Below are 19445 nucleotides of genomic sequence, written 5' to 3'. Positions count from 1 at the left end.
AGCGAAGTTCCCCCCCGGAACGGGGGGAAAAAAAAAAAAAAAAAAAAAAACACAAAGAAAAACCCGGCGGAGAAGCACAGCACGGGGCGTGGGGGCTGCGTTCTGCCCCGCTTTTGGGGTGAGATAAGGGGATTTTGGGAGGGGATAACGGGATTGTGGGGTAACGGGGGGATAACGGGGAGACGAGGCGAGCTTAGCGTGGCACCGAGACCCCAACCCAGCACCCCCGGGGCTGGCCACCAGCACCCCAAAACCTGACAGGTTTCGGGGGCTGGGACCCCCCCCCTTCACCCCCCCCCCCCCAAAATTTCACCCCCAAACCCAACAAAGCACCGCAACCCCCCCCCACCCGACCCCACACCGCCTGGATCCCCCCAGTTTTGGGGCCGGGCGTGGACAGCTCCCTTTCCCCCCAACCCCCCCCCTTGAAGGATTTTTTATCATTTCACCCATTTTAACCAATTCCCCCCCTTTTTTTCCCGACCCCCCCCCCCCCCACACACACACACACCCAGCCTGCAGAAGATGGCACCGGGGCTGCGAGGCGCAGCCCACCCCTCGTTGCCGCAGCCCCCCCCCCCGGGCCCCACCTGCCGCAGGAAATTGGGGCAAAAACCTGCAAAAACGGCCAAAAAATAAAAAAAAAAACCTCCATCCCCCATGGCGGGGGGGGGGGGGGGGGGCACCCAAAACCTACAACCGGCACCGCCCCCCACCCCCCAGCACCACCACCGGGGGGGGGGCAAACCGGCACCGCCGTGCGCCGCCCCCCCCCCCGGGGTATCTCCACCGGTGCTTATTTTTATTTTATTTTTACCGTTTTCCGCCCGTTTCACGGTTTGGCAGCCGGTAAACGGGGACCCGGAGGGGGGCGGGGGGGGTTCGCAGCCCCCTCCCCAGCCGTGCCCGTCGGTGTAGGGGTGCAGGGGTGTCCCCCCCCCCCCCAAAAGCCCGGTGCCCCCCTACCTTGCCGCCGCCGGGTGTCCGCACCGGAGCCGCGCTGGGGAAGCGACAGCGGCGGGGGGGGGGCGGCGGCGGCAGCGGCGGCGGCGGGGGGGGGGGCGGGGGGGGGCGGGCCGGGAGGGGGGGGGGGGGGGGGGGGGCGCGCGCGAGCTCCGGAACCTTCGCCGAGCCGCCCTGGGGGGGGGAGGGTGGGAGTGCGCATGCGCGGAGTTGCTCTCCTCTCCCCCCCTCCCCTGCACTGTCCCCCCCTTCCCTGTTCTCCCCCCCCAGCTAGTGAGCGCATGCGCGGTGCTGCGGGGGGGGGCTTTTGTCTGCGGGGCCCCGCCCAGCAGGGAGCGCTCGCGCGCTGCCCGCCCTCCTCCCCCTCCCCCCCCCCCCCCGCGGCCGCCATTTTGTGCTCGGCCCCGTCCCGCCCTCCCGCCTCTTTTACCTCATTTTTTGCCTCTGAGGAGGCTTCTCCGAGGGGAATGAGCGCAGATTTGCTTCCCTGGGGCTTTCAGGGAGGGGAGTGAGGGAGAACTGCAGCACTGCTGGTTCAGGATGGTTAAAAATATATTTATTTGTCCCAGCTGGGCGCTGCTGAAACAGTATTTCATTAAGCACACTTTGGGAAGGAAGAGGCACATAGGACTGTTTAGGGGCTGAAGTCTCCTCAAGTCTGGCTCTCACCCTCACGGTCCCAGCCCACCAAGGGCTCACCAGCCTCAGCAGTGTCCTCCCACCTGCAGGCAGCCGCGAAGGTTTCATTTCACCCAATTTTAAGCTCTAAGCTAAGGAAAGGAAAAGCAGCCTCCTTCCTCCTGAGGCAGGCAGCCCCACCGAGGTTATCTGCACACCTCGGGCTGTAGGGACACGAGCACCAGGTGGGTGTCAGCATGCTCAGAGGAACATCTGGGGCAGCTGACACCTGTGGGAAGGAGGTGACAAGTGACAACATTGCGTGTCCCAGGGCGAACACAGGAGCACCAGGCTCCCTCCTCATCCTGTAGAGCCTTGCCTCAAGCCCTGGAAGTCAGAAGGGCTGAAGGAAGTCGGAGGCTGAAGAGACAGGCCTCACCTCTTCCACCTGCCTGCTTCACCTGGGAGCAGAGCAGGGTGCTCAGGTGGCTTGTGCCAGCAGCAGAAATCACTCTGCAAAGAGCTGCTGCCTTACCGGGCTTCTACCCCTGGTAATTGGATTTAGCAGAGAAACTGCAGGAGGGATCTTCTGGCAGACAAGCTCAGATTTTTATTTATTTTTTTATCTGGGAAGCATTCCGGTGTACATCAAGGGCAAACAGCCAATTTAAGAACAGGCTTCTCTGACAGAGGTTGTGAAGGGGAAAACTCAATAAGGAAAGAAACAGATGTGGAACCCGCAGCACCAGAGCTCTTAAAAAGCAGGCTGGACAAGTGTTGGTTAGGGATGGTCCACCCTAGGTTGGAACAAGGGGCTGAAGCCTTCTAGCTTTGAGGGTCAAAGCCCTTCTCTTACTACCGTGTAAGTAACTACATAAGTACAAGGTACAGTCAAATTAATATGAAGTAGAAATAGTTATTTGGGGGCAAAAATTTTGCTTTATGAACACACAGCGCCATGAGATAGGCTTACATGCATCAGTTGTTTCTGTTGACCTGAAAAAAAAAACTAAGGGAGTGGCTCTTTTCTTAAAGAATTTAAGAAGTACCTGCTATAAATTGATTGGAGAATTTTCCCAGGGTAAGCACACCTGTGAAAAATCTCACTGCTTTGGGAATTGTGAAATAAATACTCATGCTACAGGGGGATCCATCCTTGTGATGAGGAACAAGCTGAATTTGAACTCGCAGTGCAAGCACCGAGAGCCCAGTCCTGGACCAGCAGCTCTTCCTACAGGCGGCACGGATGCAGCAGGAACATGGGAGTGACTGCAGAGCAGCTGAGCACCCTCTAATGGGACTGTTTCATCATCCAAGGGGGACAAAACCAGAAGGGACCTCCCTGCTTTTGTTTCCTAGCAGGAATTATTAGGGAGAATGGCACCTGGCTTTCTGAAGCCATCTGCCAGCGTTCATCTTTGCCTGCCTGAATTTTTCTCAGGTCACCAGGCACTGAGTCCCTTCAGTACCCAGGAAATCACAGGCTGGGAAGTATTAACTGGTCCCAATGATGTTCAAGCACAGCCACTCTTACCACAGCCTGACCATCTAGAAGATCTGCTGGTAAAGGTGAGTCAGGAATAAAATGCATCAGCTGGTGGACTGTAGCAAAGCAGCAGTGCTTCCCTGGTCAGTCCTGCAGGGCTGCCACCACACCTCCTGTCCTGGCCCAGGACCCACCCATGCAAGCCTGGTGGCACTGCACTTGAAAATAAAAAGATGCTCAGAGTATCATATCTAGAAAGAGCAAAGGCACAGTGTCTTGCTGCCCAGTTCCCTCTGTTCATAGGGATAGAACCGCATGGGCATTCCTGGTAAAGTTCCTACAGAGAAATAATCAAATCCACACCCAGCTTCTCTTCTTTTTCACCCTGCAGGGCCAAAACCATGGGCTGAATGTCTGCGTCAGAGGGGCAGCAAGTGGCAGAAGATTCCCTTGTTCAGCCTGCCCACGCACCACACATCCACTGCTGGTTTGCTACAAAACCACCTCCTTGATGTGAAACCACACCACGCAACAAGACACTTGTTAGCTCAGTCCAGGCTCTTCCTTCCCCTCCATCCCTTTTGCCCTGCTACTAGCTGGAGAGAGGAAAAAAAAGAAAAAAAAAAAAAAAAAAAAGGACTATTTTTTAACAAATTATAAAGGTAACCTCTAAGAAGGAAAGCTTTAAGCTTCCAAATCTGCTTCCTCATCTGGCAAATGGGGCTCGTTTTCCTCACAGGTGTTTTGCACTGCAGCAAGGTTTTCCCCAGCAGGTGCTATGGAAGGTAAACTGTGATTTCTCAGGTCCAGCCTGCAATGGGAGCTGGAGAACTGCAACTGAGTGATGGGTTCTGGCTTACGGTGGTTTTAAGCCTGATGTCCCCAAGGCCTTATCTGCCTGCAAGCTGCTTCATTTCAGTCACTTAATTCAGATTAAGGATGGCTTTTGCAAAACCACAATGATCCTAGTTGAAATAAATATTCAAATTCTGCACTAGCGTAATTCCATTACAGCACTACCCAGATCCTTTCTGCAACCTGGCCGTTAAAAACTTCACCTAAAAAAGGAAGCGGGCTAATGGCTTGCAAAATGGTTTCCAGCCAGGGGACAGGACCGGTCTTCCTGAACCAATTCCAGACGCTATCGTGGGCTGGCAGACCACAAGATGACCCCTTCCCAGGGGAGCCCGGGCAGATGCAGCCCCCAGACTCGCCCCCAGGGCACGGCCACCAGCGCAGACGGTGCCGGAGCAGGGAACCGGCTGGGCTGCGACATCTCGCCGTGCTTTGAAGCCTCTCCATGGAGATCGCGGCAGGGAGCCGGGCATTGCACAGTTTCCCAGCCGTGCTCGCACGCCGTTAGGAGCAGCAGGAGAGCGGCATTCCTGCCCCGAGCAGACCAAAGCCTCCCACCAGCCTTTCCCAGCAGCTCAGCCTCTGCGTGTGAGTCCGCAGCTCAGAAGGGGATTAGAGCTCAGCTGGCTCCGTTTCCCACAAGTTGAGACCAAACGCATGGATTTGCAATTTGGGCACGGTTCTCCAAAGTCAGTTTACGTGTCTATTACGGCAGGCTCCAGGAACAAGACACAGCCCTTGAGGGACTGCAGGGACGTGGATCAGACATGCACACCCCCGTGACTCAGCAGAAAGAGCCATCCAGATCCTCGCGGCCCAGCGGTGCTGAGCGCGGGGAGAACAGCCCCAGCACCTTCCCCTGGTCGGAGAGCCCTGACACGTTGAGATTAAGGCCCTCACGCTGCCTCACATGCTTCCCTCGTGCCCCCACCCCAGCTGGAAAAAGATTATTCCTTTTTCTTCTCAGTTGGGTAACGCGGAAGGCATGCAAAGCCCGACACCGAAAAATATATGAGACCCTAAGGGGTTTTTTTTGTAATTAAAACAAAATTGTTTTTGTTTGTTGTTGAAGCATTATTGTTCTGCTTCTAAACTCTACTAGAGCAGCTTTCCAGATCATTTAAACACTGTGTTTAAGAGGCAGAGTTACTAGTTGGGGAGGTACAGGATGCACCGACTTGTTATGTGACCTTGGGGGAATTTTATGGGGTTCCCAGCCTCACCTCGCGCAGCCCTGACTCGCCTCACTTCGTGTCAAGGCAGCGAGTGCCTGCAGACAAGTCAGGGCCATTCCTGGCTGCGCACCCATGCTGGCAGCCCCAGCAGCTCCCTCCCTCGAGCCCGGACCTGGCACAGCCGCAGCCTCTGCACAAACACCGGGCACTGCTCCGGGCGTTACACGTCCCCTCTGGTGGGGAGCAGGTACCAGTACCACTGGTGGCACCGCTGCAGAACTTCACGTGATGCAGAGGTCCAGGAGACCCCATCCACGGGTCCAGGAAGACACCAGCAGGACCCACCCTGGTCTTACCCCAATTCTTCTACCCCAGGCACCCGCGATCAGCCCTGTGCGGGGCCAGGTTGGGGCCCTCCCCACTGCTGCTGGGCTCTGTGGGTGTCAGGGGGCTTTGGGGGCCATCTGCTGCCACCAGCCCACCCCACAGCAGCACAGAATCAGTCTAGGTTGGAAGAAACCTCCAAGATCATCTAGTCCAACCTCTGCCCTAACACTAACAAGGCCTCCGCTAAACCATATCACTAAGGGCTACATCTAAACGTCTTCCATCTAAAGCACCTCCCTGCGCAGGGCGTGCAGCACCCCCACCTCCCACCTGCAGGGAAGCGGAACGCATCACTGAGAGACTGAAACAGCAGCAGAAATAACGTCACCCCGAAGAGCTCACATCTCCGTGCAGCACTCGGGGGTCTCCCCCGAAACGCTGGCACTTTCAGCACGGTGCGGAGAGCAAAGCCAAGCAGCTGCGTTAAGCAGGAAGGGAACCCCAGCCCCCCAGGTGAAAAGAGAGGACCTATAACCCTTTGAGTGCAAAAGATCCGTCACCCGGCTGATGCACACCTAACAAAGCCCTAAAAATTCCTCTTACTATCCCCCAGCTTCCCTCCCCCAGACCCCCTACCCCAAAGTGCACACCAGCCCTCACCCAGCCGGCACGACACAGCCCCCAGAGCTGCCCCCCACCCCCGTTTGGGGGTTAAACGGCCCCAGCCGGCCCCGCCTCCTCCCCTACACCTCATAAAGGAGGCTGGGGTGGGGCCCCTGCCCCAGGGTGCTAGGAGCCAGCACCCTGGGGGGGACACCCGCACCTCCCAGGCTGCGGGGACGCATTCAGCTGCTCACGCCTGCCCCTGGGGTGATGCGTGTGCTACCCGTGCTGCTCCCTTGCACCACCCGTGCTGCTCCCCGTGCTCGGGCAAGCCTCTGACCTCTGCAGCCTGCTCCTGCCCCAAGGCTGCGTGCACGGGGCAGTGGCAGTGTGCTCACCTCCGGCTGTGTGAGCGTGCAAGCTGTGGCAGTGTGCTCACCTCCGGCTGTGTGAGCGTGCAAGCTGTGGCAGTGTGCTTGCCTCCAGCTGTGTAAGTGCGCAAACCCTGCTGCCTCCGGCACAACTAGCACGCGAGCCCTGCTGCCCTGTGCACGCCTCGGTAGCACCAGGACAGTGAGCGTGTCAATACTTCAAGCATGGTGAGTGTGCAAGGTGTGCTTCTGCCAGCACGGTGAGTGTGCAGTCATGCAGGGTGTGCTTCTGCCAGCGTGATGGGCGTGCAAAGTGCCCCTCTGTCAGTACAGTGTGCAGTTGTGCAGGGTGCCACTCTGCTGGCACAGTGAGTGTGCAATTGTGCAGGGTGTGCTTCTGCCAGCATGATGGGCGTGCAAAGTGCCCCTCTGCCAGCATGGTGTGCAATCATGCAGGGCGCTGCTCTGCTGGCACGGGGAGTGTGCAGTTATGCAGGGTGTGCTTCTGCAAGTATGGTGAGCGTGCACAGTGCCCCTCCACCAGCACAGTGAGTGTGCAATCATGCAGGACATGCTCACGCCGGCAAGACAAGCACACGAAGTGCCCCTGTGCCAGCTCGGCGTGCAATCATGCAGGGTGCCGCTCTGCTGGCACGGCGAGCGCGCAGTCACGCAGGGCGTGCTCCTGCCAGCACAGTGAGCGTGCAAGCACGCGGGGTGCCCCTCTGCCAGCATGGTGAGGGTGCAATCGCGCAGGGTGTGCTTCTGCAAACCCGGTGAGCGTGCAACGCACCCCTCCACCAGCATGGTCAATGTGCAGTCGTGCAGGGTGTGCTTCTGCCAGCGTGGTAAGTGTGCAAAGCGCCCCCCTGCCAGCACGGTGCGCGTGCAAAGCGCCCCCTTGCACGACCCTGCCCGTCCCCCGGGCCGGCAGGGGGCGCGCGCACGGGGAAGGGGGGGGGGTGGGGGCGCGCTGCGCGCGCGCGTGCGCGGGCAGGAGGCGGAAGCGGCGCGCGGCGGCGGCGGGGGCGCGCTCGGCGCCCATGGGGCTCCTTAAAGGCGCCGCCGCCCCCCCCCATCCGCGTGCCCGGGGACGGCAGCGCCGCGCGGGGCCGGCATGAGCAGGTGGGGGCCGCCCCGGGACACCCCCCCGGACACCCCCCGCCCCCATAACCCCCCCCGCCCCCCCCCCCCAGAGACCCCCGGGGGGGCCGGGCACGTGGGGCCGCTGCCTCAGTTTCCCTGGAGGGAATGGGGAGGGCTGGGGGGGGGCAGGGGGTGGGCAACCCCCTCTGGGGGGGGGGGGCGACAGTGGGAGGGGGGCATTGAGGGCTTGGGGGGGCTGCGGAGAGGGGGCCTGGCAGGGCTGAGACCCCTATGGGGGGGGTAAGGTGGGGGAGCGCCCCCTGTGTGCCCTCCCCCCATGCACCCCCCGTTTGTCCCCCTGCCCCTGGGGCTCGAAGCCCCCCGGGGTCCCCAGGCTTTGGCCCTGCTGCTGTGTCCCTCCTCATCCTCACCCTCACCTTCCTCAGCCTCATGCTTAACTGCCAGCCTTCATCACCCTCATCTTCATCACTCTCATGCTTAACTGCTCACCTTCCTCACCCTCCCCTTCCTCACCTTCACGTTTAATTGCCTGCCTTCATCACTCCCACCTTCATCACCTTCATCACCTTCACCTGTAATTGCCTGCCTTCCTCACCCTTAATTGCTCACCTTCCTCACCCTCATCTTCATCACCCTCAGGCTTAATTGCTTGCCTTCATCACCCTCACCTTCCTTGCCCTCACCCGTAATTGCCTGCCTTCCTCACCCTTAATCCCTTCCCAGCAGGACCCCCCAGGGGCAGGCTGCCCTTTCGGGGTTCCCCCTCCCTCGGGGCGCACACAGCCCCCCCCGCAGCCCCTCTCCCTGTGGCAGCCCCCAGCGCCGTGCCCCCACCGGGCGCTTTCCTCCCCTCTCAGGGGTGGGAAGGATCCGGCCCCGCGCTGGGGCTGCAAGCTGGGGCCGAGGGCTCCGGTTTTGCCACCGCCCGGAGCGTGACACCGTCACTGTCACCCCGTGCGGCACCCATGGGTGGCACCTGGAGCCCTGGGGTCCGGCGCCCAGCCCCGAGGGGCCGCGGCGACCTTGGGGAGGTGCTGAGTCAGGCGCCGAAGGCGTTTGGGGTTTTTTGGCCCCGCTCGCTGCCTCTGTCTGTGCTCAGTGGCCGTGATTTGTCACCAGAGGGGTGGAGAAGCAAAAAACTCACTGCTGCCCCCCAACCCCCCCCCCCCAGGAGGGTTCCCTGCTGTCAGACCCCACAGTGGGGGTGCTGTGGGTTTTGGGGGTGCAGCCCCTCCTGTGGCCCCGCTGCGTCCCGCAGGAGGGGCTGCGCTGAGGGCAGAGCCCAGGGCACGTCGCTGGTGCTGCAATGCAAGATTTGGGGCGTGCAGCCCCTTTCTGGGGGGGCTCTGCAAGGGGGGGGACTTCCCCCCGCGTGCCCACGGGGCTGCGTTACACCCTCGTAGCCAGGACCAGGAGGGGGCCGTCTCCAGCACGGGGCTCCTGCTCTTTGGACTTTGTCCCTTCCCGTCCCTTCATGTCCCAGCTTGCGGTGCTGGGAGGGGGGACAGCATCTCCCCCCCCCCCGGGCCCCCAGGGAACAGCAGTGCGGGGCGGCCAGGCCGGCTGCCAGCACCGCTACCGGGCGTTATCGGGGCCGAGCCGGCCCCAGGAGGGGTCCCCGATGGGGGCACCACGATTACGGGGGCAGCAGCGGGACGGGGGCCGCGCCTGCCCTGCGCCGTGCCGATAGCGGGGCGCGGAGCGGCGTCGCGGCGGGGATGCTCGGGCCGGAGCCGTGCCCGGCCCCCCCGGTGGGCTCGGGTGGACCCCCCCGACCCATTTTTATGTTTCAGGAGGGCAGCGCCATGGCCGAGAAGACGTCGCCGGGCCCCGGCGGGGGCATCACGCCCCTGCAGCAGATGCTGGCCTCCGGGACGGGCGCCATCCTCACCTCGCTCTTCGGTGAGGACCGTGGGGCTTGGGGGGGCACAGGGGGGGCGCCCCGGGAGGTGGCTGACGGAGGGGCTGTCGTTGCAGTGACGCCGCTGGACGTGGTGAAGATCCGGCTGCAGGCCCAGAGGACCCCCTTCTCCAAAGGTACCCCGCTGGGGCAACCAGCGGCGGGGACGCCTCCGCTCGTGCCTGGGTGCATGGGGCCGTGGCGAGGGTGCTGCTGCCGTGGGCCCCCCCTCGTCCTCCTTCTCCCCGCTACGGTCCCGTGCTGGAGCTGGGCCAGCGCTGCGGGGCCGGGTGGGGGGCTCAGCGTGCTCCGGAGGCTCCCCATCCCCTGGACCTGCTGCCTCTTGCGCTGCTGCCCGAGCTGCGTGGCTGCTCCATACTAACCGTGCCCACCGGGTGCCAGGGAGGAGCTGAGCGGTGCCGACCCCTCTGCCATGGAGCCTCTGCCCCGTGGAGGACACCGGGCACGGCCTCCGGGCTCCCCACAGCCCTGGTTTGGTGCCGGCAGGGCTCCGCTCCCAGCCCCTTTTCCCTCGGAGCCGGAGGGTGGCACGTCCCCGGCGCCCCCGCTCAGCCTGTCCCCGTTGTGTTTCAGCATGGTCGGTGCGCTCGGCGCCCTGGGGCTCTCGGCAGGCCACATGTGAGTACCGAGCTGCTGGTGGCGGCTGCGGGGACATCCCGGACCCGGTATTTTTCTTTTTGCCTGGCCGTCCTCGGTCCTGCCCTGTGGCAGAAGCGTGCCTGCAGCCCCTGTCCTCGTGCTGTCGCTCTGCCCTGCCGCTGCATCAAAGCCTCCTGGGATCTGCTTCCTCCCGCTGGCCTTGCTGATGCCAGACCAGGGGGCGGGACGCTTATGGCCAGGGGAGCTCCCCCAGCCTTGGGGGCATCACCCGCAGCCTCGCTGCCTCCCTACGAAGGCTTCTGCCTCCCCCAGGGTGCCCCCTGCCCCATGGGGTTGCGGCCAGCGAGGGTCCTGGCTCCGGTTTGGGGCCTGGGGGCTCGGGTTCGGTGCTCTCCTGGGACAGACGGTGATGGTTTGGGGACGGAGGGGTCCGGGCTGGGCTCTGACGGTGCCGCCGTTCCCTCCCGCCCCAGGGAAGTGCTTCCTCTACTGCAACGGGCTCATGGACCACCTCTACGTCTGCCAGAACGGCCCCGGCTGCACCGCCTGGTACAAGGCCCCCACCCGCTTCACCGGCACCCTGGTAGGGGCTGCGGGGGTCTCCCCGTGTGGGGTCGGGTGTTCCTGGGGGTGTGTGGGGGGGTGCTTGCCCCTCTGCCCCCCTCCCACCCTCCCCTGGGCGCTGCGCTCTCCCCGCAGGATGCCTTCGTGAAGATCACGCGCTACGAGGGCATCAGGTCCCTGTGGAGCGGCCTCCCCCCGACGCTGTGAGTGGTACCCCAACTTTTTGGGGTTGGGGGGGTGCCCTGAGCCTCACGCCAGGGGTGCCCTCACCTCCTTCCTCCCTGGCAGGGTGATGGCGGTGCCGGCCACCGTCATTTATTTCACCGCCTACGACCAGCTCCGGGACTACCTGCACGCTCGCACCGGGAGCGGCGGCTACCACATCCCCTTGCTGGCAGGGGCCCTCGCCCGCCGTGAGTACCGGGGGGGCCCCCGAGCACCCCCAGCCCACAGGAGGGGCCCCGCTGTGCCCACTCCGTGGTGCTGACGCCCCCTTTCCCCCCCCGGCAGTGGGTGCTGTGACGGTGATCAGCCCCCTGGAGCTGATCCGCACCAAGATGCAGTCGCGGCAGCTCAGCTACCGGGAGCTGCGCGTCTGCATCCAGTCGGCGGTGGCTCAGGACGGCTGGCTGTCCCTCTGGAGGGGCTGGGGACCCACTGTGCTGCGGGACGTCCCCTTCTCTGGTAGGGCTGCGGGGCCGGCGGGGGGCAGGGGGTGGCGGGGGGGGGCCGCTGGGCGGCACGGCGGCTTCACCTCTCCCTCAGCTCTCTACTGGTTCAACTACGAGCTGGTGCGCAAGTGGCTCTGCACCCGAGCCCGGCTGGATGAGGCCACCTTCATGATCAGCTTCGCCTCCGGGGCCATCTCCGGCACGGTGAGAAAGGGGCCTGGGGTCTGCAGCCCCCTCCCCCGCCAGGGGGAACGGGGGTGCAATGGGCTGGGGCCGTGCCATGGCCATGGGGACGGGGAGCTGAGCCCCGTCCGCTTGCCCCGCAGTTGGCCGCCGTGCTGACGCTGCCCTTCGACGTGGTGAAGACCCAGCGGCAGATCGAGCTGGGAGACAGCGAGCTGCACCCGGGTGAGGGGGCTTGCTGTGGGGTGGGGGGGACAGCGGGGAGCCCCCCGGGCATCCCCTGACCCCCTGCTCCCCTCTCCTCCCGCAGTCGCAGCCTCCAAGCCGTCATCCACCTGGATGCTCATGCGCCGCATCCGTGCTGAGTCGGGCACCCGGGGGCTGTTTGCAGGTAAGGCTGTGACACCCCCACCCTGTCCCGGGGGGGGCTGGGGTTTTGGGGTGCCCCGGTGTCACCGCGGGGCTGATGGTGCTGTCCTTGCAGGGTTCCTGCCCCGTGTCATTAAGGTGGCACCCGCCTGCGCCATCATGATCAGCACCTACGAGTTCGGCAAAACCTTCTTCCAGAAGCTGAACCAGGAGCGGCGGCTGCGGGGGTTGTAAAGGGGGGGGCACGGATGGGGACCGTGGCCCATGGGACAGGGACACCCCCGCGTGCTGAGCCCAAGTGCCTTCCCGTGTGCTCCACTCCCCAACAGCCCCGTGGTGTGGACACGGTCCTGGGGGCCACCCTGGCCCTGCCGTGCTGGGGGCACGGTGCCTGCTGTGACACTGGGGACGTATCCCCCCCCCAGGCCGTCCCTTGAGGCTGGACAGATGCTGCTGCTGGATTGACTCACGGACTTTGGCGAGGTCGGGTGCCCCCAGCCTCCTGCCGTGCTCGGGGGCAGGAGCTGGGGCTCCATCGTGGACCAAACCCCGGGGGCTGCCCCCCATGCCTGCCCCCAGCCCGGCTTCGGCCCCGAGCCCGGCCCTTCACCACCAGTTACGCACAGCCTCCCCTTCTGCCCCTGCGTGGTGTGGGGACACCTTGCAGCCCCCCCCGGCCTGCTCAGGACCTCCCCGGCCCCTGGCACAGCCCGGGCTCGGACCCTGCATGGGGACAAACCTCGCTGCTGCTCTGGGGGGGCCGGGCTCTGTCCTGTGCCCCTGTCCCTTCACCCTGAGGACCTGCCCTGCGCCGTGCCCGGTGCGGGTGCTGCCCGATCCCCTCCCAGTCCCCAGCTTGCCCTGGGTGCCTGGGCGGAGTTTCTCTTATTTTCTTAAATAAAATGAAATGGAATTTGTGTCTTAGGTCACGGAGCCCTGCCCCTGGTCCCTGCAGTGGCTGTGTGCAGGGGGGGCATGGGAGCATGGGAGGTGTCCCTGGTGCTTGGGGACAGTGCTGTCACCCACCAGGGCAGCGCTGGGGGGCTTGTTTGGGGCATGGGGGCTCCCAGCACCCCCCTCATATCCCTTTGTGGGGTGTGGGGGGGGGCACAAGGCTCTTTTCCCCCTCCCAGCCGGCTGGGTGCTCACGGGGGCCAGCTCATATCGCTGCGTTTATTGATTCCTTTCGCTCCAACAAGGCAAGCTGGGGCTGAACCAAAACCCGAAAACACCCCAAAACCCGGGGGGAATGGGGAGGGAAGGAGGGAGGGGTCCGATCGCTGTTGTGGGGATGCGGCTGCAAGGAGGGACGGGTGGTCCCATGGGTGCTGAGGCGGGGGGCTGCCGGACGAAGCCCGGCTGGAAGAGCTGCGCCCCGAGCCCTTGGGATGGCAACGGGGCTGTGCCCGGCCCCTCACCCCTGCAGGGGGGTTCACCCCAAGCCCCCCTCCTGCACCCTGCAGCACAACCCTGGTGTCCCCGCAGTTCATCACCTCCTCCCCAGCTTGGATGGACGGGGGAAAGGGCGGGGGGGGAGACACAGACACAGCCTGGTCCCGTTCCAGCATCCCCATCCCAACGGGTCCACGTCTCCAGCCGGGGACCAGGCTTGGGGTCCAACGCGCAGCCGGGGTGGGGTGCAGAGAAGGGGGGGAGGACGCCGTCCCCGGCCTCCCCGATGGGTTGGGCGAGTCCCTCCGTCCTCCGTCGGTCGGTCCCAGGGTGGAGGGGGACGAGGTCAGTCCTCGGCGGCGGCGCTGGGCGAGGGGGCCGGGGGTCTCAGCTGGGGCTGCGGGTCGGGCTGGCTTCGTTGCTGTCGCTCACCAGGCACTCGTTGGACTTGAGGCTGGCCAGGGACTTGCAGCTGGGCAGGGAGGCCAGGGAGCCGCAGAGCCCCAGCATGGAGGGCGTGGGGTCCTTCCCTGCGGGGGCACAGAGCAGGCGTCGCGGGGGCTGCGGACAGCGACGGGGATGGGGACCACCCCTCCGGGATCGCTGGGCTGCGCCGAGGTGGCCTGGGGACCCCGTGGCTGTGTGGGCAGCATCCCTAGCTTGGGGGGTTGTCGAGGGCAGGAGGGGCCCCGTGCAGCACCCCACTGGGGTGGGCTAAGGGGGGGGGGGTCTTACCCAAGGGGCCCCAGGGCTCGCCTTCGCGCTTGCCCTCGCCCAGGCGCTGGGAGTCGGAGCTGAGGCTGTTCTCGGCCGAGAGCTGGTCGGTGCTCACGAAGCTGTGCCTGCGGAGGGACGGCGCTCAGCCCCCGTCCCCCCCCCTCCCCGGGGCCGGATGGGGCGCGGGTCGGGCGGCTCTGCCCCCCCCGGGGGGTTACCTCCTGTAGAGCTTGCCGTCCGAGCCGCTCTCGTTGCCGTTGAGCGTCCCCAGTGAGGGCCATTGGTTGACCAGGGGCGTCACCATCTCCTTGGAGAGCTGCGCCAGCTGCGGGTTCTCGCAGGGGATCAGCCCCGTCCTGCGGCACACGCGGGCGCTCAGCACTTGGTGCAGCTGCAGGCGCTGGGCACCCACCACCCATTGTGTCCCACGGGGCATACGGGGCACTGGGGGCACACCGTGTCCTACAGGGCACACGGGGCGCTGGGGACCTACCATGTCCTACAGGATGTATGGGACACTGGGGGCCCACCATGTCCTATAAGATGTATGGAGCACTAGGGACCCACCATGTCCTACAGGACATATAGGGCACTGTGGACTCACCATGTCCTACAGGACGTACAGAGCACTAGGGACCAACCATGTCCTACAGGGCTTTTGGGACGCTGGAGATCTACCATGTCCTACAGGACATATAGGGCGCTAGGGACCCACCACATCCTACAGAATGTATGGAGCACTGTGGACTCACCATGTCCTACAGGATATATGGAGCACTAGGGACCCCCCATGTCCTATAAGATGTATATGGGACACTGGAGATCTACCATGTCCTACAGGATGTATGGAGCACGAGGGACCCACCACATCCTACAGGATGTATGGGACACTGGGGATCTACCATGTCCTAGAGGACATATAGGGCAATAGGGACCTAACACTTCCTATAGGATGTATGGAACATTGGGGATCTACCATGTCCTACAGGACATACAGGGCATTAGGGACTCACCATGCCCTACAGGACATATGGAGCACTGGGAACCCACTACATCCTACAGGACGTATGGAACACTGCTGACCCACCATGTCCTACAGAGCAGCCAGGGCTCTGAGAACCCACTACATCCTACAGGACACAAGGAGCACAGTGCATTCACCGCGTCCTACAGGACTTATAGGGCACTAGGGACCCACCACATCCTACAGAACATATGGAGCACTGTGGACTCACCATGTCCTATGGGGCATATGAGGCACTAGGGGCCCACCACATCCCACGGGGTGCATGTAGCACTGGGGACCAACCACACACCATGTCCCAGAGAACATATGGGACACTGGGGACCCACCATGTCCTACAGGATGTATGGGACACTGGGCATCTACCACGTCCTACAGGACATACAGGGCACTAGGGACCAGCCATGTCCTACAGGACATATGGAGCACTGTGAACTCACCATGTCCTACAGAACATATAGGGCACTGGGAACCCATTACATCCTACAGGACTCATGGAGCACAGTGTGCTCACCAAGTCCTACAGAACATATAGGGCACTGGGGACCCACCATGTCCTACAGGACACACGGAGCACAGTGCACTCACCATCTCCTACAGAACATCCAGGACGATGGGGACCCACCACATCCCCTAGGGCGCACGGAGCACCCAGGCACTGGGTGTGTACGGGATGCCAAGTCCCCACCACCCACCCAGATCCTGTGGGTCCTGACTTGGCAGCAGCCGGGGGTCCAGTATGGGGCCAGTATGGGGCCGGTATGGGGCCGGTATGGGGCCGCACTCACAGCTGCTCCTGAAGCTCCAGGATGACGCCCTCCAGCTCCCTCTTCTCCAGCTGGTTCTGCACCATCACCTCCTCCAGCCGCAGCTTCAGCCGCTTGTTCTCCGCCTCCAGGTCCTTCAGCTGCGACTCCCGCAGCCGCACCAGCTCCTCCAGGTACCCCTGCACGAGGCCACCGTCAGCGGTGCTGCGAGGTCCCCAGCGCCGTGCCGGGGTTGCTCAGATCCCATAAGGATCAGGACCCAACCAGCGCCATGCTGGGGGTGCTCAGAGCATCCCGCAGGGGTCAGGACCCAGCCATCTCAGAGCATCCCATAAATATTGGGACCCATCCAGCCCCATCCGTGACCCCTGTCGCCCCCCGTCCCCGTCCCCTCTCCTCCTCCTCGGTACCTTTTGGGCGTAAACGATGCGAAATTTCTGCTCCATCTTGCGCCACTTGTTGTACCAGCTGTCCTCGTCGGTGACCAGCGGCAGGTAGGGGTGGTCGGGGGAGCTGTCCTCGCTCGTGCTGCTCTCCACGCTGCCCCGCTCCTCTTCCTCGCTCAGGTAGTCATAGCTGGGGGGGGGACACACGGGGGTCGGGGGGGTGGGCACAGGGCGAGGGGACCACGGAGAGGGGCAGGGGCTGCTCTTACCTCTGCGTGAACTTCAGGTAGGGCGTGTAGTCGATGACCACCGGCGTTTTGCCATCCATCACTTCGCCTTTCAGGCAGAAGCTGGGCCCGGGGGGGTCGTGGGGAGGAAGCAGAGGGTGAGGGGAGCCCTGGGGAGGGGGTGTCAGGGGTGGGACATCACGGCCGCCTGCCCGCATCCTACCTGAAGTCGATGGCGCCGAGCCCGATGAGCATCCCGGTGAGCACCGTGGACTCCTCCCGCAGCATGATGGCCCCGTCGTCGTAAAAGCGCCTGCGGGGACCAGAGGCTGGGTGGGCAGGCAGGAGGGAAAGGGGGGGGGGGGGGAAACAAAAATTCCTCGTTGTGCCCACCCCACATGCGGCCGCTCACCTGGTGGTCCGCGTGTCGCGCAGGGCAGTGGAGATGTACTCGGACATGCGCTTCTCCATCAGTGCCACGCGGATCCATGCCCGGCCCTGCAAGGCAGCCCTGAGCGGGGTGTTGCTGCATGCTGCGCCCCCAAACCCTGCTTCGTGCCCCCCCCCCTCGTCCTGGGGGGCAGGGGTGGTCCCCGCTCCTGTTTCAGCCCAGGGATCCCCTCCTGGTGAATTCATGTGGCTCCGCCAGGGGGGAGATGGGGAGGGCTGGGGCTGCGGGAGGGCAGGGAGAGGGGATGGGGACAGAGAGGGGATGGGACAGGGATGGGATGGGGACGGGGCAGGGATGGGGACAGGGATAGGATGAGGACAGGGATGGGGATGGGATGGGGAATGGAACAGAGAGGGGATGGGAACAGAGAAGTGGGTAGGGACAGGGACAGGAATAGGGAGAGGGAGAGGGAGAGGGAGAGGGAGAGGGAGAGGGAGAGGGAGAGGGAGAGGGAGAGGGAGAGGGAGAGGGAGAGGGAAGGGGATGGGGATGGGGATGGGGATGGGGATGGGGATGGGGATGGGGATGGGGATGGGGATGGGGATGGGGATGGGGATGGGGATGGGGATGGGGATGGGGACAGGGACAGGGCTGGGGCTGTCCCCATCCTGACCTTGGCCCTGGAGGTGCTGATGTTCTCCATGTTCTCGATGCTGCTGACGCAGTTGTTGGGGACCTTGCTGCAGGCCAGCCGGATGTAGTCCCAGAAGCCGCGCTGCCCATCCGAGCTGAACCAGCTGACGGGGCCTGCGGGGATGGGGCTGATTCGGGGCTGCTGCACCAGTACACCCGGCCCCAGCGGCCCCGAGCCCCGTGCCCAGCACACGACAGCCACGTGTCCCCACCCGGCGCTTGGCACGGGGATGGGGACAGGGGTGGGGACAGGGACACGCGAGGGTCCCCGCGCTACCTTTAAAGCGGTGGCTGAGGATCTGCTCGAGGATGGCGGCGAAGTTGACGAACTCCTCGGAGGAGTCGTCGATGGGCTCCGCCGTGTATTTCTCCAGCAGGGTCTTCACCGAGAACCTGGCAGGGGACACACACACGGGTGTCACAGGGCGGAAGGGGACGGGGCTGCAAGAGGACTAAAACTCCCTGGTGCCCTGCCACGCCATGCGTTTTCAGCCCAAAAAGCCCTTTTTCCCATGATTCCTCCCCAAAATGGGGCTCACATCTCTGCGTGGGCACAGCGCCGGCTGTCTCCGTTTTGGCTCGAGCACCCAAAACCCAACCGACGGCGCTGGGCACGCCGCGCGCCCCCGCTCCCCACACCGCATCCACCTGCAGCGGGGAGGGGACACCCGGGGGGGGGAGGATGGCGCCGGCCCTGCCAAACCCTGCAGGACGCGCGGGCTCCGGCTCCTCGTCCCCACGTCCCCGGGGGGCCCGCAGGGCGGCCGCCGCTGCCCCTCGGCGCGAGCGGCCAGGAAGGGCGAACAAAGGCCCCCTTCCTCCCCGGCCGCGCGCGGGCGGTGATGGCTTCCCCTTCCGCCGGCCGCTTGGCCGCAGGGAGGGCCGAGGCCCGGCCGAGGCCCCAGGATCGGGCCCGCGGAGGCCGGGGATGGGGAGGATGCCGGGGGGCAACCTGTGGGGTACAGGGGGAGGGCTGGGGGGGGCGGCTGGAGGGCTGGAGGGGTCTGGAGGGACCCCGTGGCGTGACCACAAAGGTGGAGACACCCCCCCCCCCCCGGTGTCATGGTGAGAGGGAGGGGTGCCCTGTGTGACCTGGGGGGGGGCACAGGGGGTCCCCATGGTATGGGGGGGGTATGGAGGTGCCCCCGTGTTGTTGTGAGAGGTTTTGGGGGCTCCCCAGACCCCGACATCAGCACCAGGGGGGCACGGGGCGGGGTGACCCCAAGCTCAGGTGCCCTCCCCGTCCCCGCCACCTGCAGAGCCCCACATCCCCGTGACCCCCCCCCCCGGTCTCCAGACCCCATCCCCATCGCCCCCCCCATCCAGCCGGCGTCGCCATGGCAACCCGCATCCTCCATCCCCGCTCCTCCATCCCTGCATCTCGCTGCCCTCCTCCCCCAGCCCGCCTGGCCCGCGGCCTGACGTCACTTCCTCGGCCCCACACCCCACGGGGGGGGTCCCCGGTGCCCCCCCCAACCCCTCACTCCCCCCCCGAGGGCCTCCCCCCCATCCCCGGCCTCTGTGGCCTCCCCCTGCCTCCCCATTGCCACCCCCGGGCGCCTGCAGCCCCCGTGTTGTTGTTGTGCACCCCCCCCCCATAGCCCCCCCATTGCCCCCTCCCCGGAGCCTCCGGCCCTGTGTGCCGCCCCCCCTCCCCGCAGCCCCCGTGTGCCCGGCAGCCCCCCGCCCCCCCGGGCTCCATCCCAGCCGCATCCTTCCCCCGCTCCCCATCCCCAAACCGCCCCCCCAGTAAAAAACCAACACCGGCAACGACAAAAAAATCCCCCCCCCGGCTTGAAGGGGCTGCGGGGGGGGAGGAATCCACCCCCCCACCCCCTGCATCCCCCCTCCTTCCCCTCTCCCCTCCCTCCCCTCCATCCCCTCCACCGGGGGTCCTCCATCCCCATCCTTCTCCCCCCTTCCCCCCTCCGCTCCCCCCCCCGGCTATATTTCGGGGTCTCCCCCCCCCCCCCCGGGGTTTGTGTCCCCCCCGCCCCCCGGGCCCCCACCTGCAGACGGTGATGAGGTTTTTCCT

At 64.6% G+C, this 19445-nt stretch overlaps 3 protein-coding genes and 1 long non-coding RNA gene across 18 annotated transcripts in view; 2 read left to right on the top strand and 2 right to left on the bottom strand.

Annotated features, from left to right (window-relative positions):
* Nucleotides 1-1033, bottom strand: part of LOC118261227 (microtubule-associated protein tau) — a 44847-nt gene extending 43814 nt beyond the window's left edge. For 10 of the 12 annotated variants that reach the window (XR_007709143.1, XR_007709144.1, XM_050715537.1 and 7 more), the window contains exon 1: nucleotides 971-1033. The gene's annotated coding sequence lies outside the window, so the exon portion shown is untranslated. Of the gene's footprint in view, nucleotides 1-817; nucleotides 843-966 lie in introns of those variants that run through there. The other 2 variants (XM_050715535.1, XM_035571952.2) reach the window with 2 other exon arrangements.
* LOC118261229 (uncharacterized) lies at nucleotides 55-4471 on the top strand. The gene is made up of 3 exons (XR_004782372.2): nucleotides 55-118; nucleotides 2726-3150; nucleotides 3459-4471. It is a non-coding gene; the product is annotated as an uncharacterized LOC118261229 (long non-coding RNA).
* Nucleotides 4472-7389: 2918 nt separating this feature from the next.
* Nucleotides 7390-12737, top strand: SLC25A39 (solute carrier family 25 member 39). Of its 4 annotated transcripts, XM_035571939.2 has the most exons (12): nucleotides 7390-7523; nucleotides 9299-9407; nucleotides 9483-9542; nucleotides 10000-10044; nucleotides 10500-10609; nucleotides 10726-10793; nucleotides 10879-11003; nucleotides 11101-11274; nucleotides 11356-11465; nucleotides 11588-11669; nucleotides 11755-11835; nucleotides 11929-12737. In XM_035571939.2, exons 2-12 carry the CDS (start codon nucleotides 9311-9313, stop codon nucleotides 12045-12047), a joined length of 1071 nt encoding a protein of 356 aa, XP_035427832.1. In that variant the 5' UTR covers nucleotides 7390-7523; nucleotides 9299-9310; the 3' UTR covers nucleotides 12048-12737. The 4 variants fall into 4 exon arrangements, with proteins under 4 accessions (XP_035427832.1, XP_035427833.1, XP_035427830.1 ...); XM_035571940.2 differs by lacking the exon at nucleotides 10000-10044; XM_035571937.2 differs by having other exon boundaries at nucleotides 11101-11465.
* A 272-nt stretch (nucleotides 12738-13009) lies between these two features.
* Nucleotides 13010-17797, bottom strand: RUNDC3A (RUN domain containing 3A). The gene is made up of 10 exons (XM_035571945.2): nucleotides 17688-17797; nucleotides 17391-17524; nucleotides 16739-16824; nucleotides 16550-16639; nucleotides 16369-16449; nucleotides 16124-16289; nucleotides 15735-15892; nucleotides 14141-14278; nucleotides 13941-14047; nucleotides 13010-13735 (listed from the first exon to the last, which is right to left on the bottom strand). The coding sequence occupies exons 2-10, from the start codon at nucleotides 17418-17420 to the stop codon at nucleotides 13593-13595; spliced, it is 999 nt and encodes a 332-aa protein (XP_035427838.2). The 5' UTR covers nucleotides 17421-17524; nucleotides 17688-17797; the 3' UTR covers nucleotides 13010-13592.
* Nucleotides 17798-19445: the final 1648 nt, after the last annotated feature.

Source organism: Cygnus atratus, chromosome 25, assembly GCF_013377495.2.
Source record: "Cygnus atratus isolate AKBS03 ecotype Queensland, Australia chromosome 25, CAtr_DNAZoo_HiC_assembly, whole genome shotgun sequence".
Classification (NCBI taxonomy): domain Eukaryota; kingdom Metazoa; phylum Chordata; class Aves; order Anseriformes; family Anatidae; genus Cygnus; species Cygnus atratus.
This window is presented reverse-complemented; position numbering and strand designations above follow the sequence as displayed.

Coding starts and splice junctions, on each gene's coding strand:
- RUNDC3A (XM_035571945.2), bottom strand. CDS start 17,420: ATGGAGAACATCAGCACCTCCAGGGCCAAG. Junction 16,640..16,738: donor CGCGACACGCGGACCACCAG/GTGAGCGGCCGC, acceptor TGGTCCCCGCAG/GCGCTTTTACGACGACGGGG. Junction 13,736..13,940: donor CGAGCCCTGGGGCCCCTTGG/GTAAGACCCCCC, acceptor GTGCCCCCGCAG/GGAAGGACCCCACGCCCTCC.
- SLC25A39 (XM_035571937.2), top strand. CDS start 9,311: ATGGCCGAGAAGACGTCGCCGGGCCCCGGCGGGGGCATCACGCCCCTG. Junction 9,543..9,999: donor GAGGACCCCCTTCTCCAAAG/GTACCCCGCTGG, acceptor GTTGTGTTTCAG/CATGGTCGGTGCGCTCGGCG. Junction 10,610..10,725: donor CCCGCTTCACCGGCACCCTG/GTAGGGGCTGCG, acceptor CTCTCCCCGCAG/GATGCCTTCGTGAAGATCAC.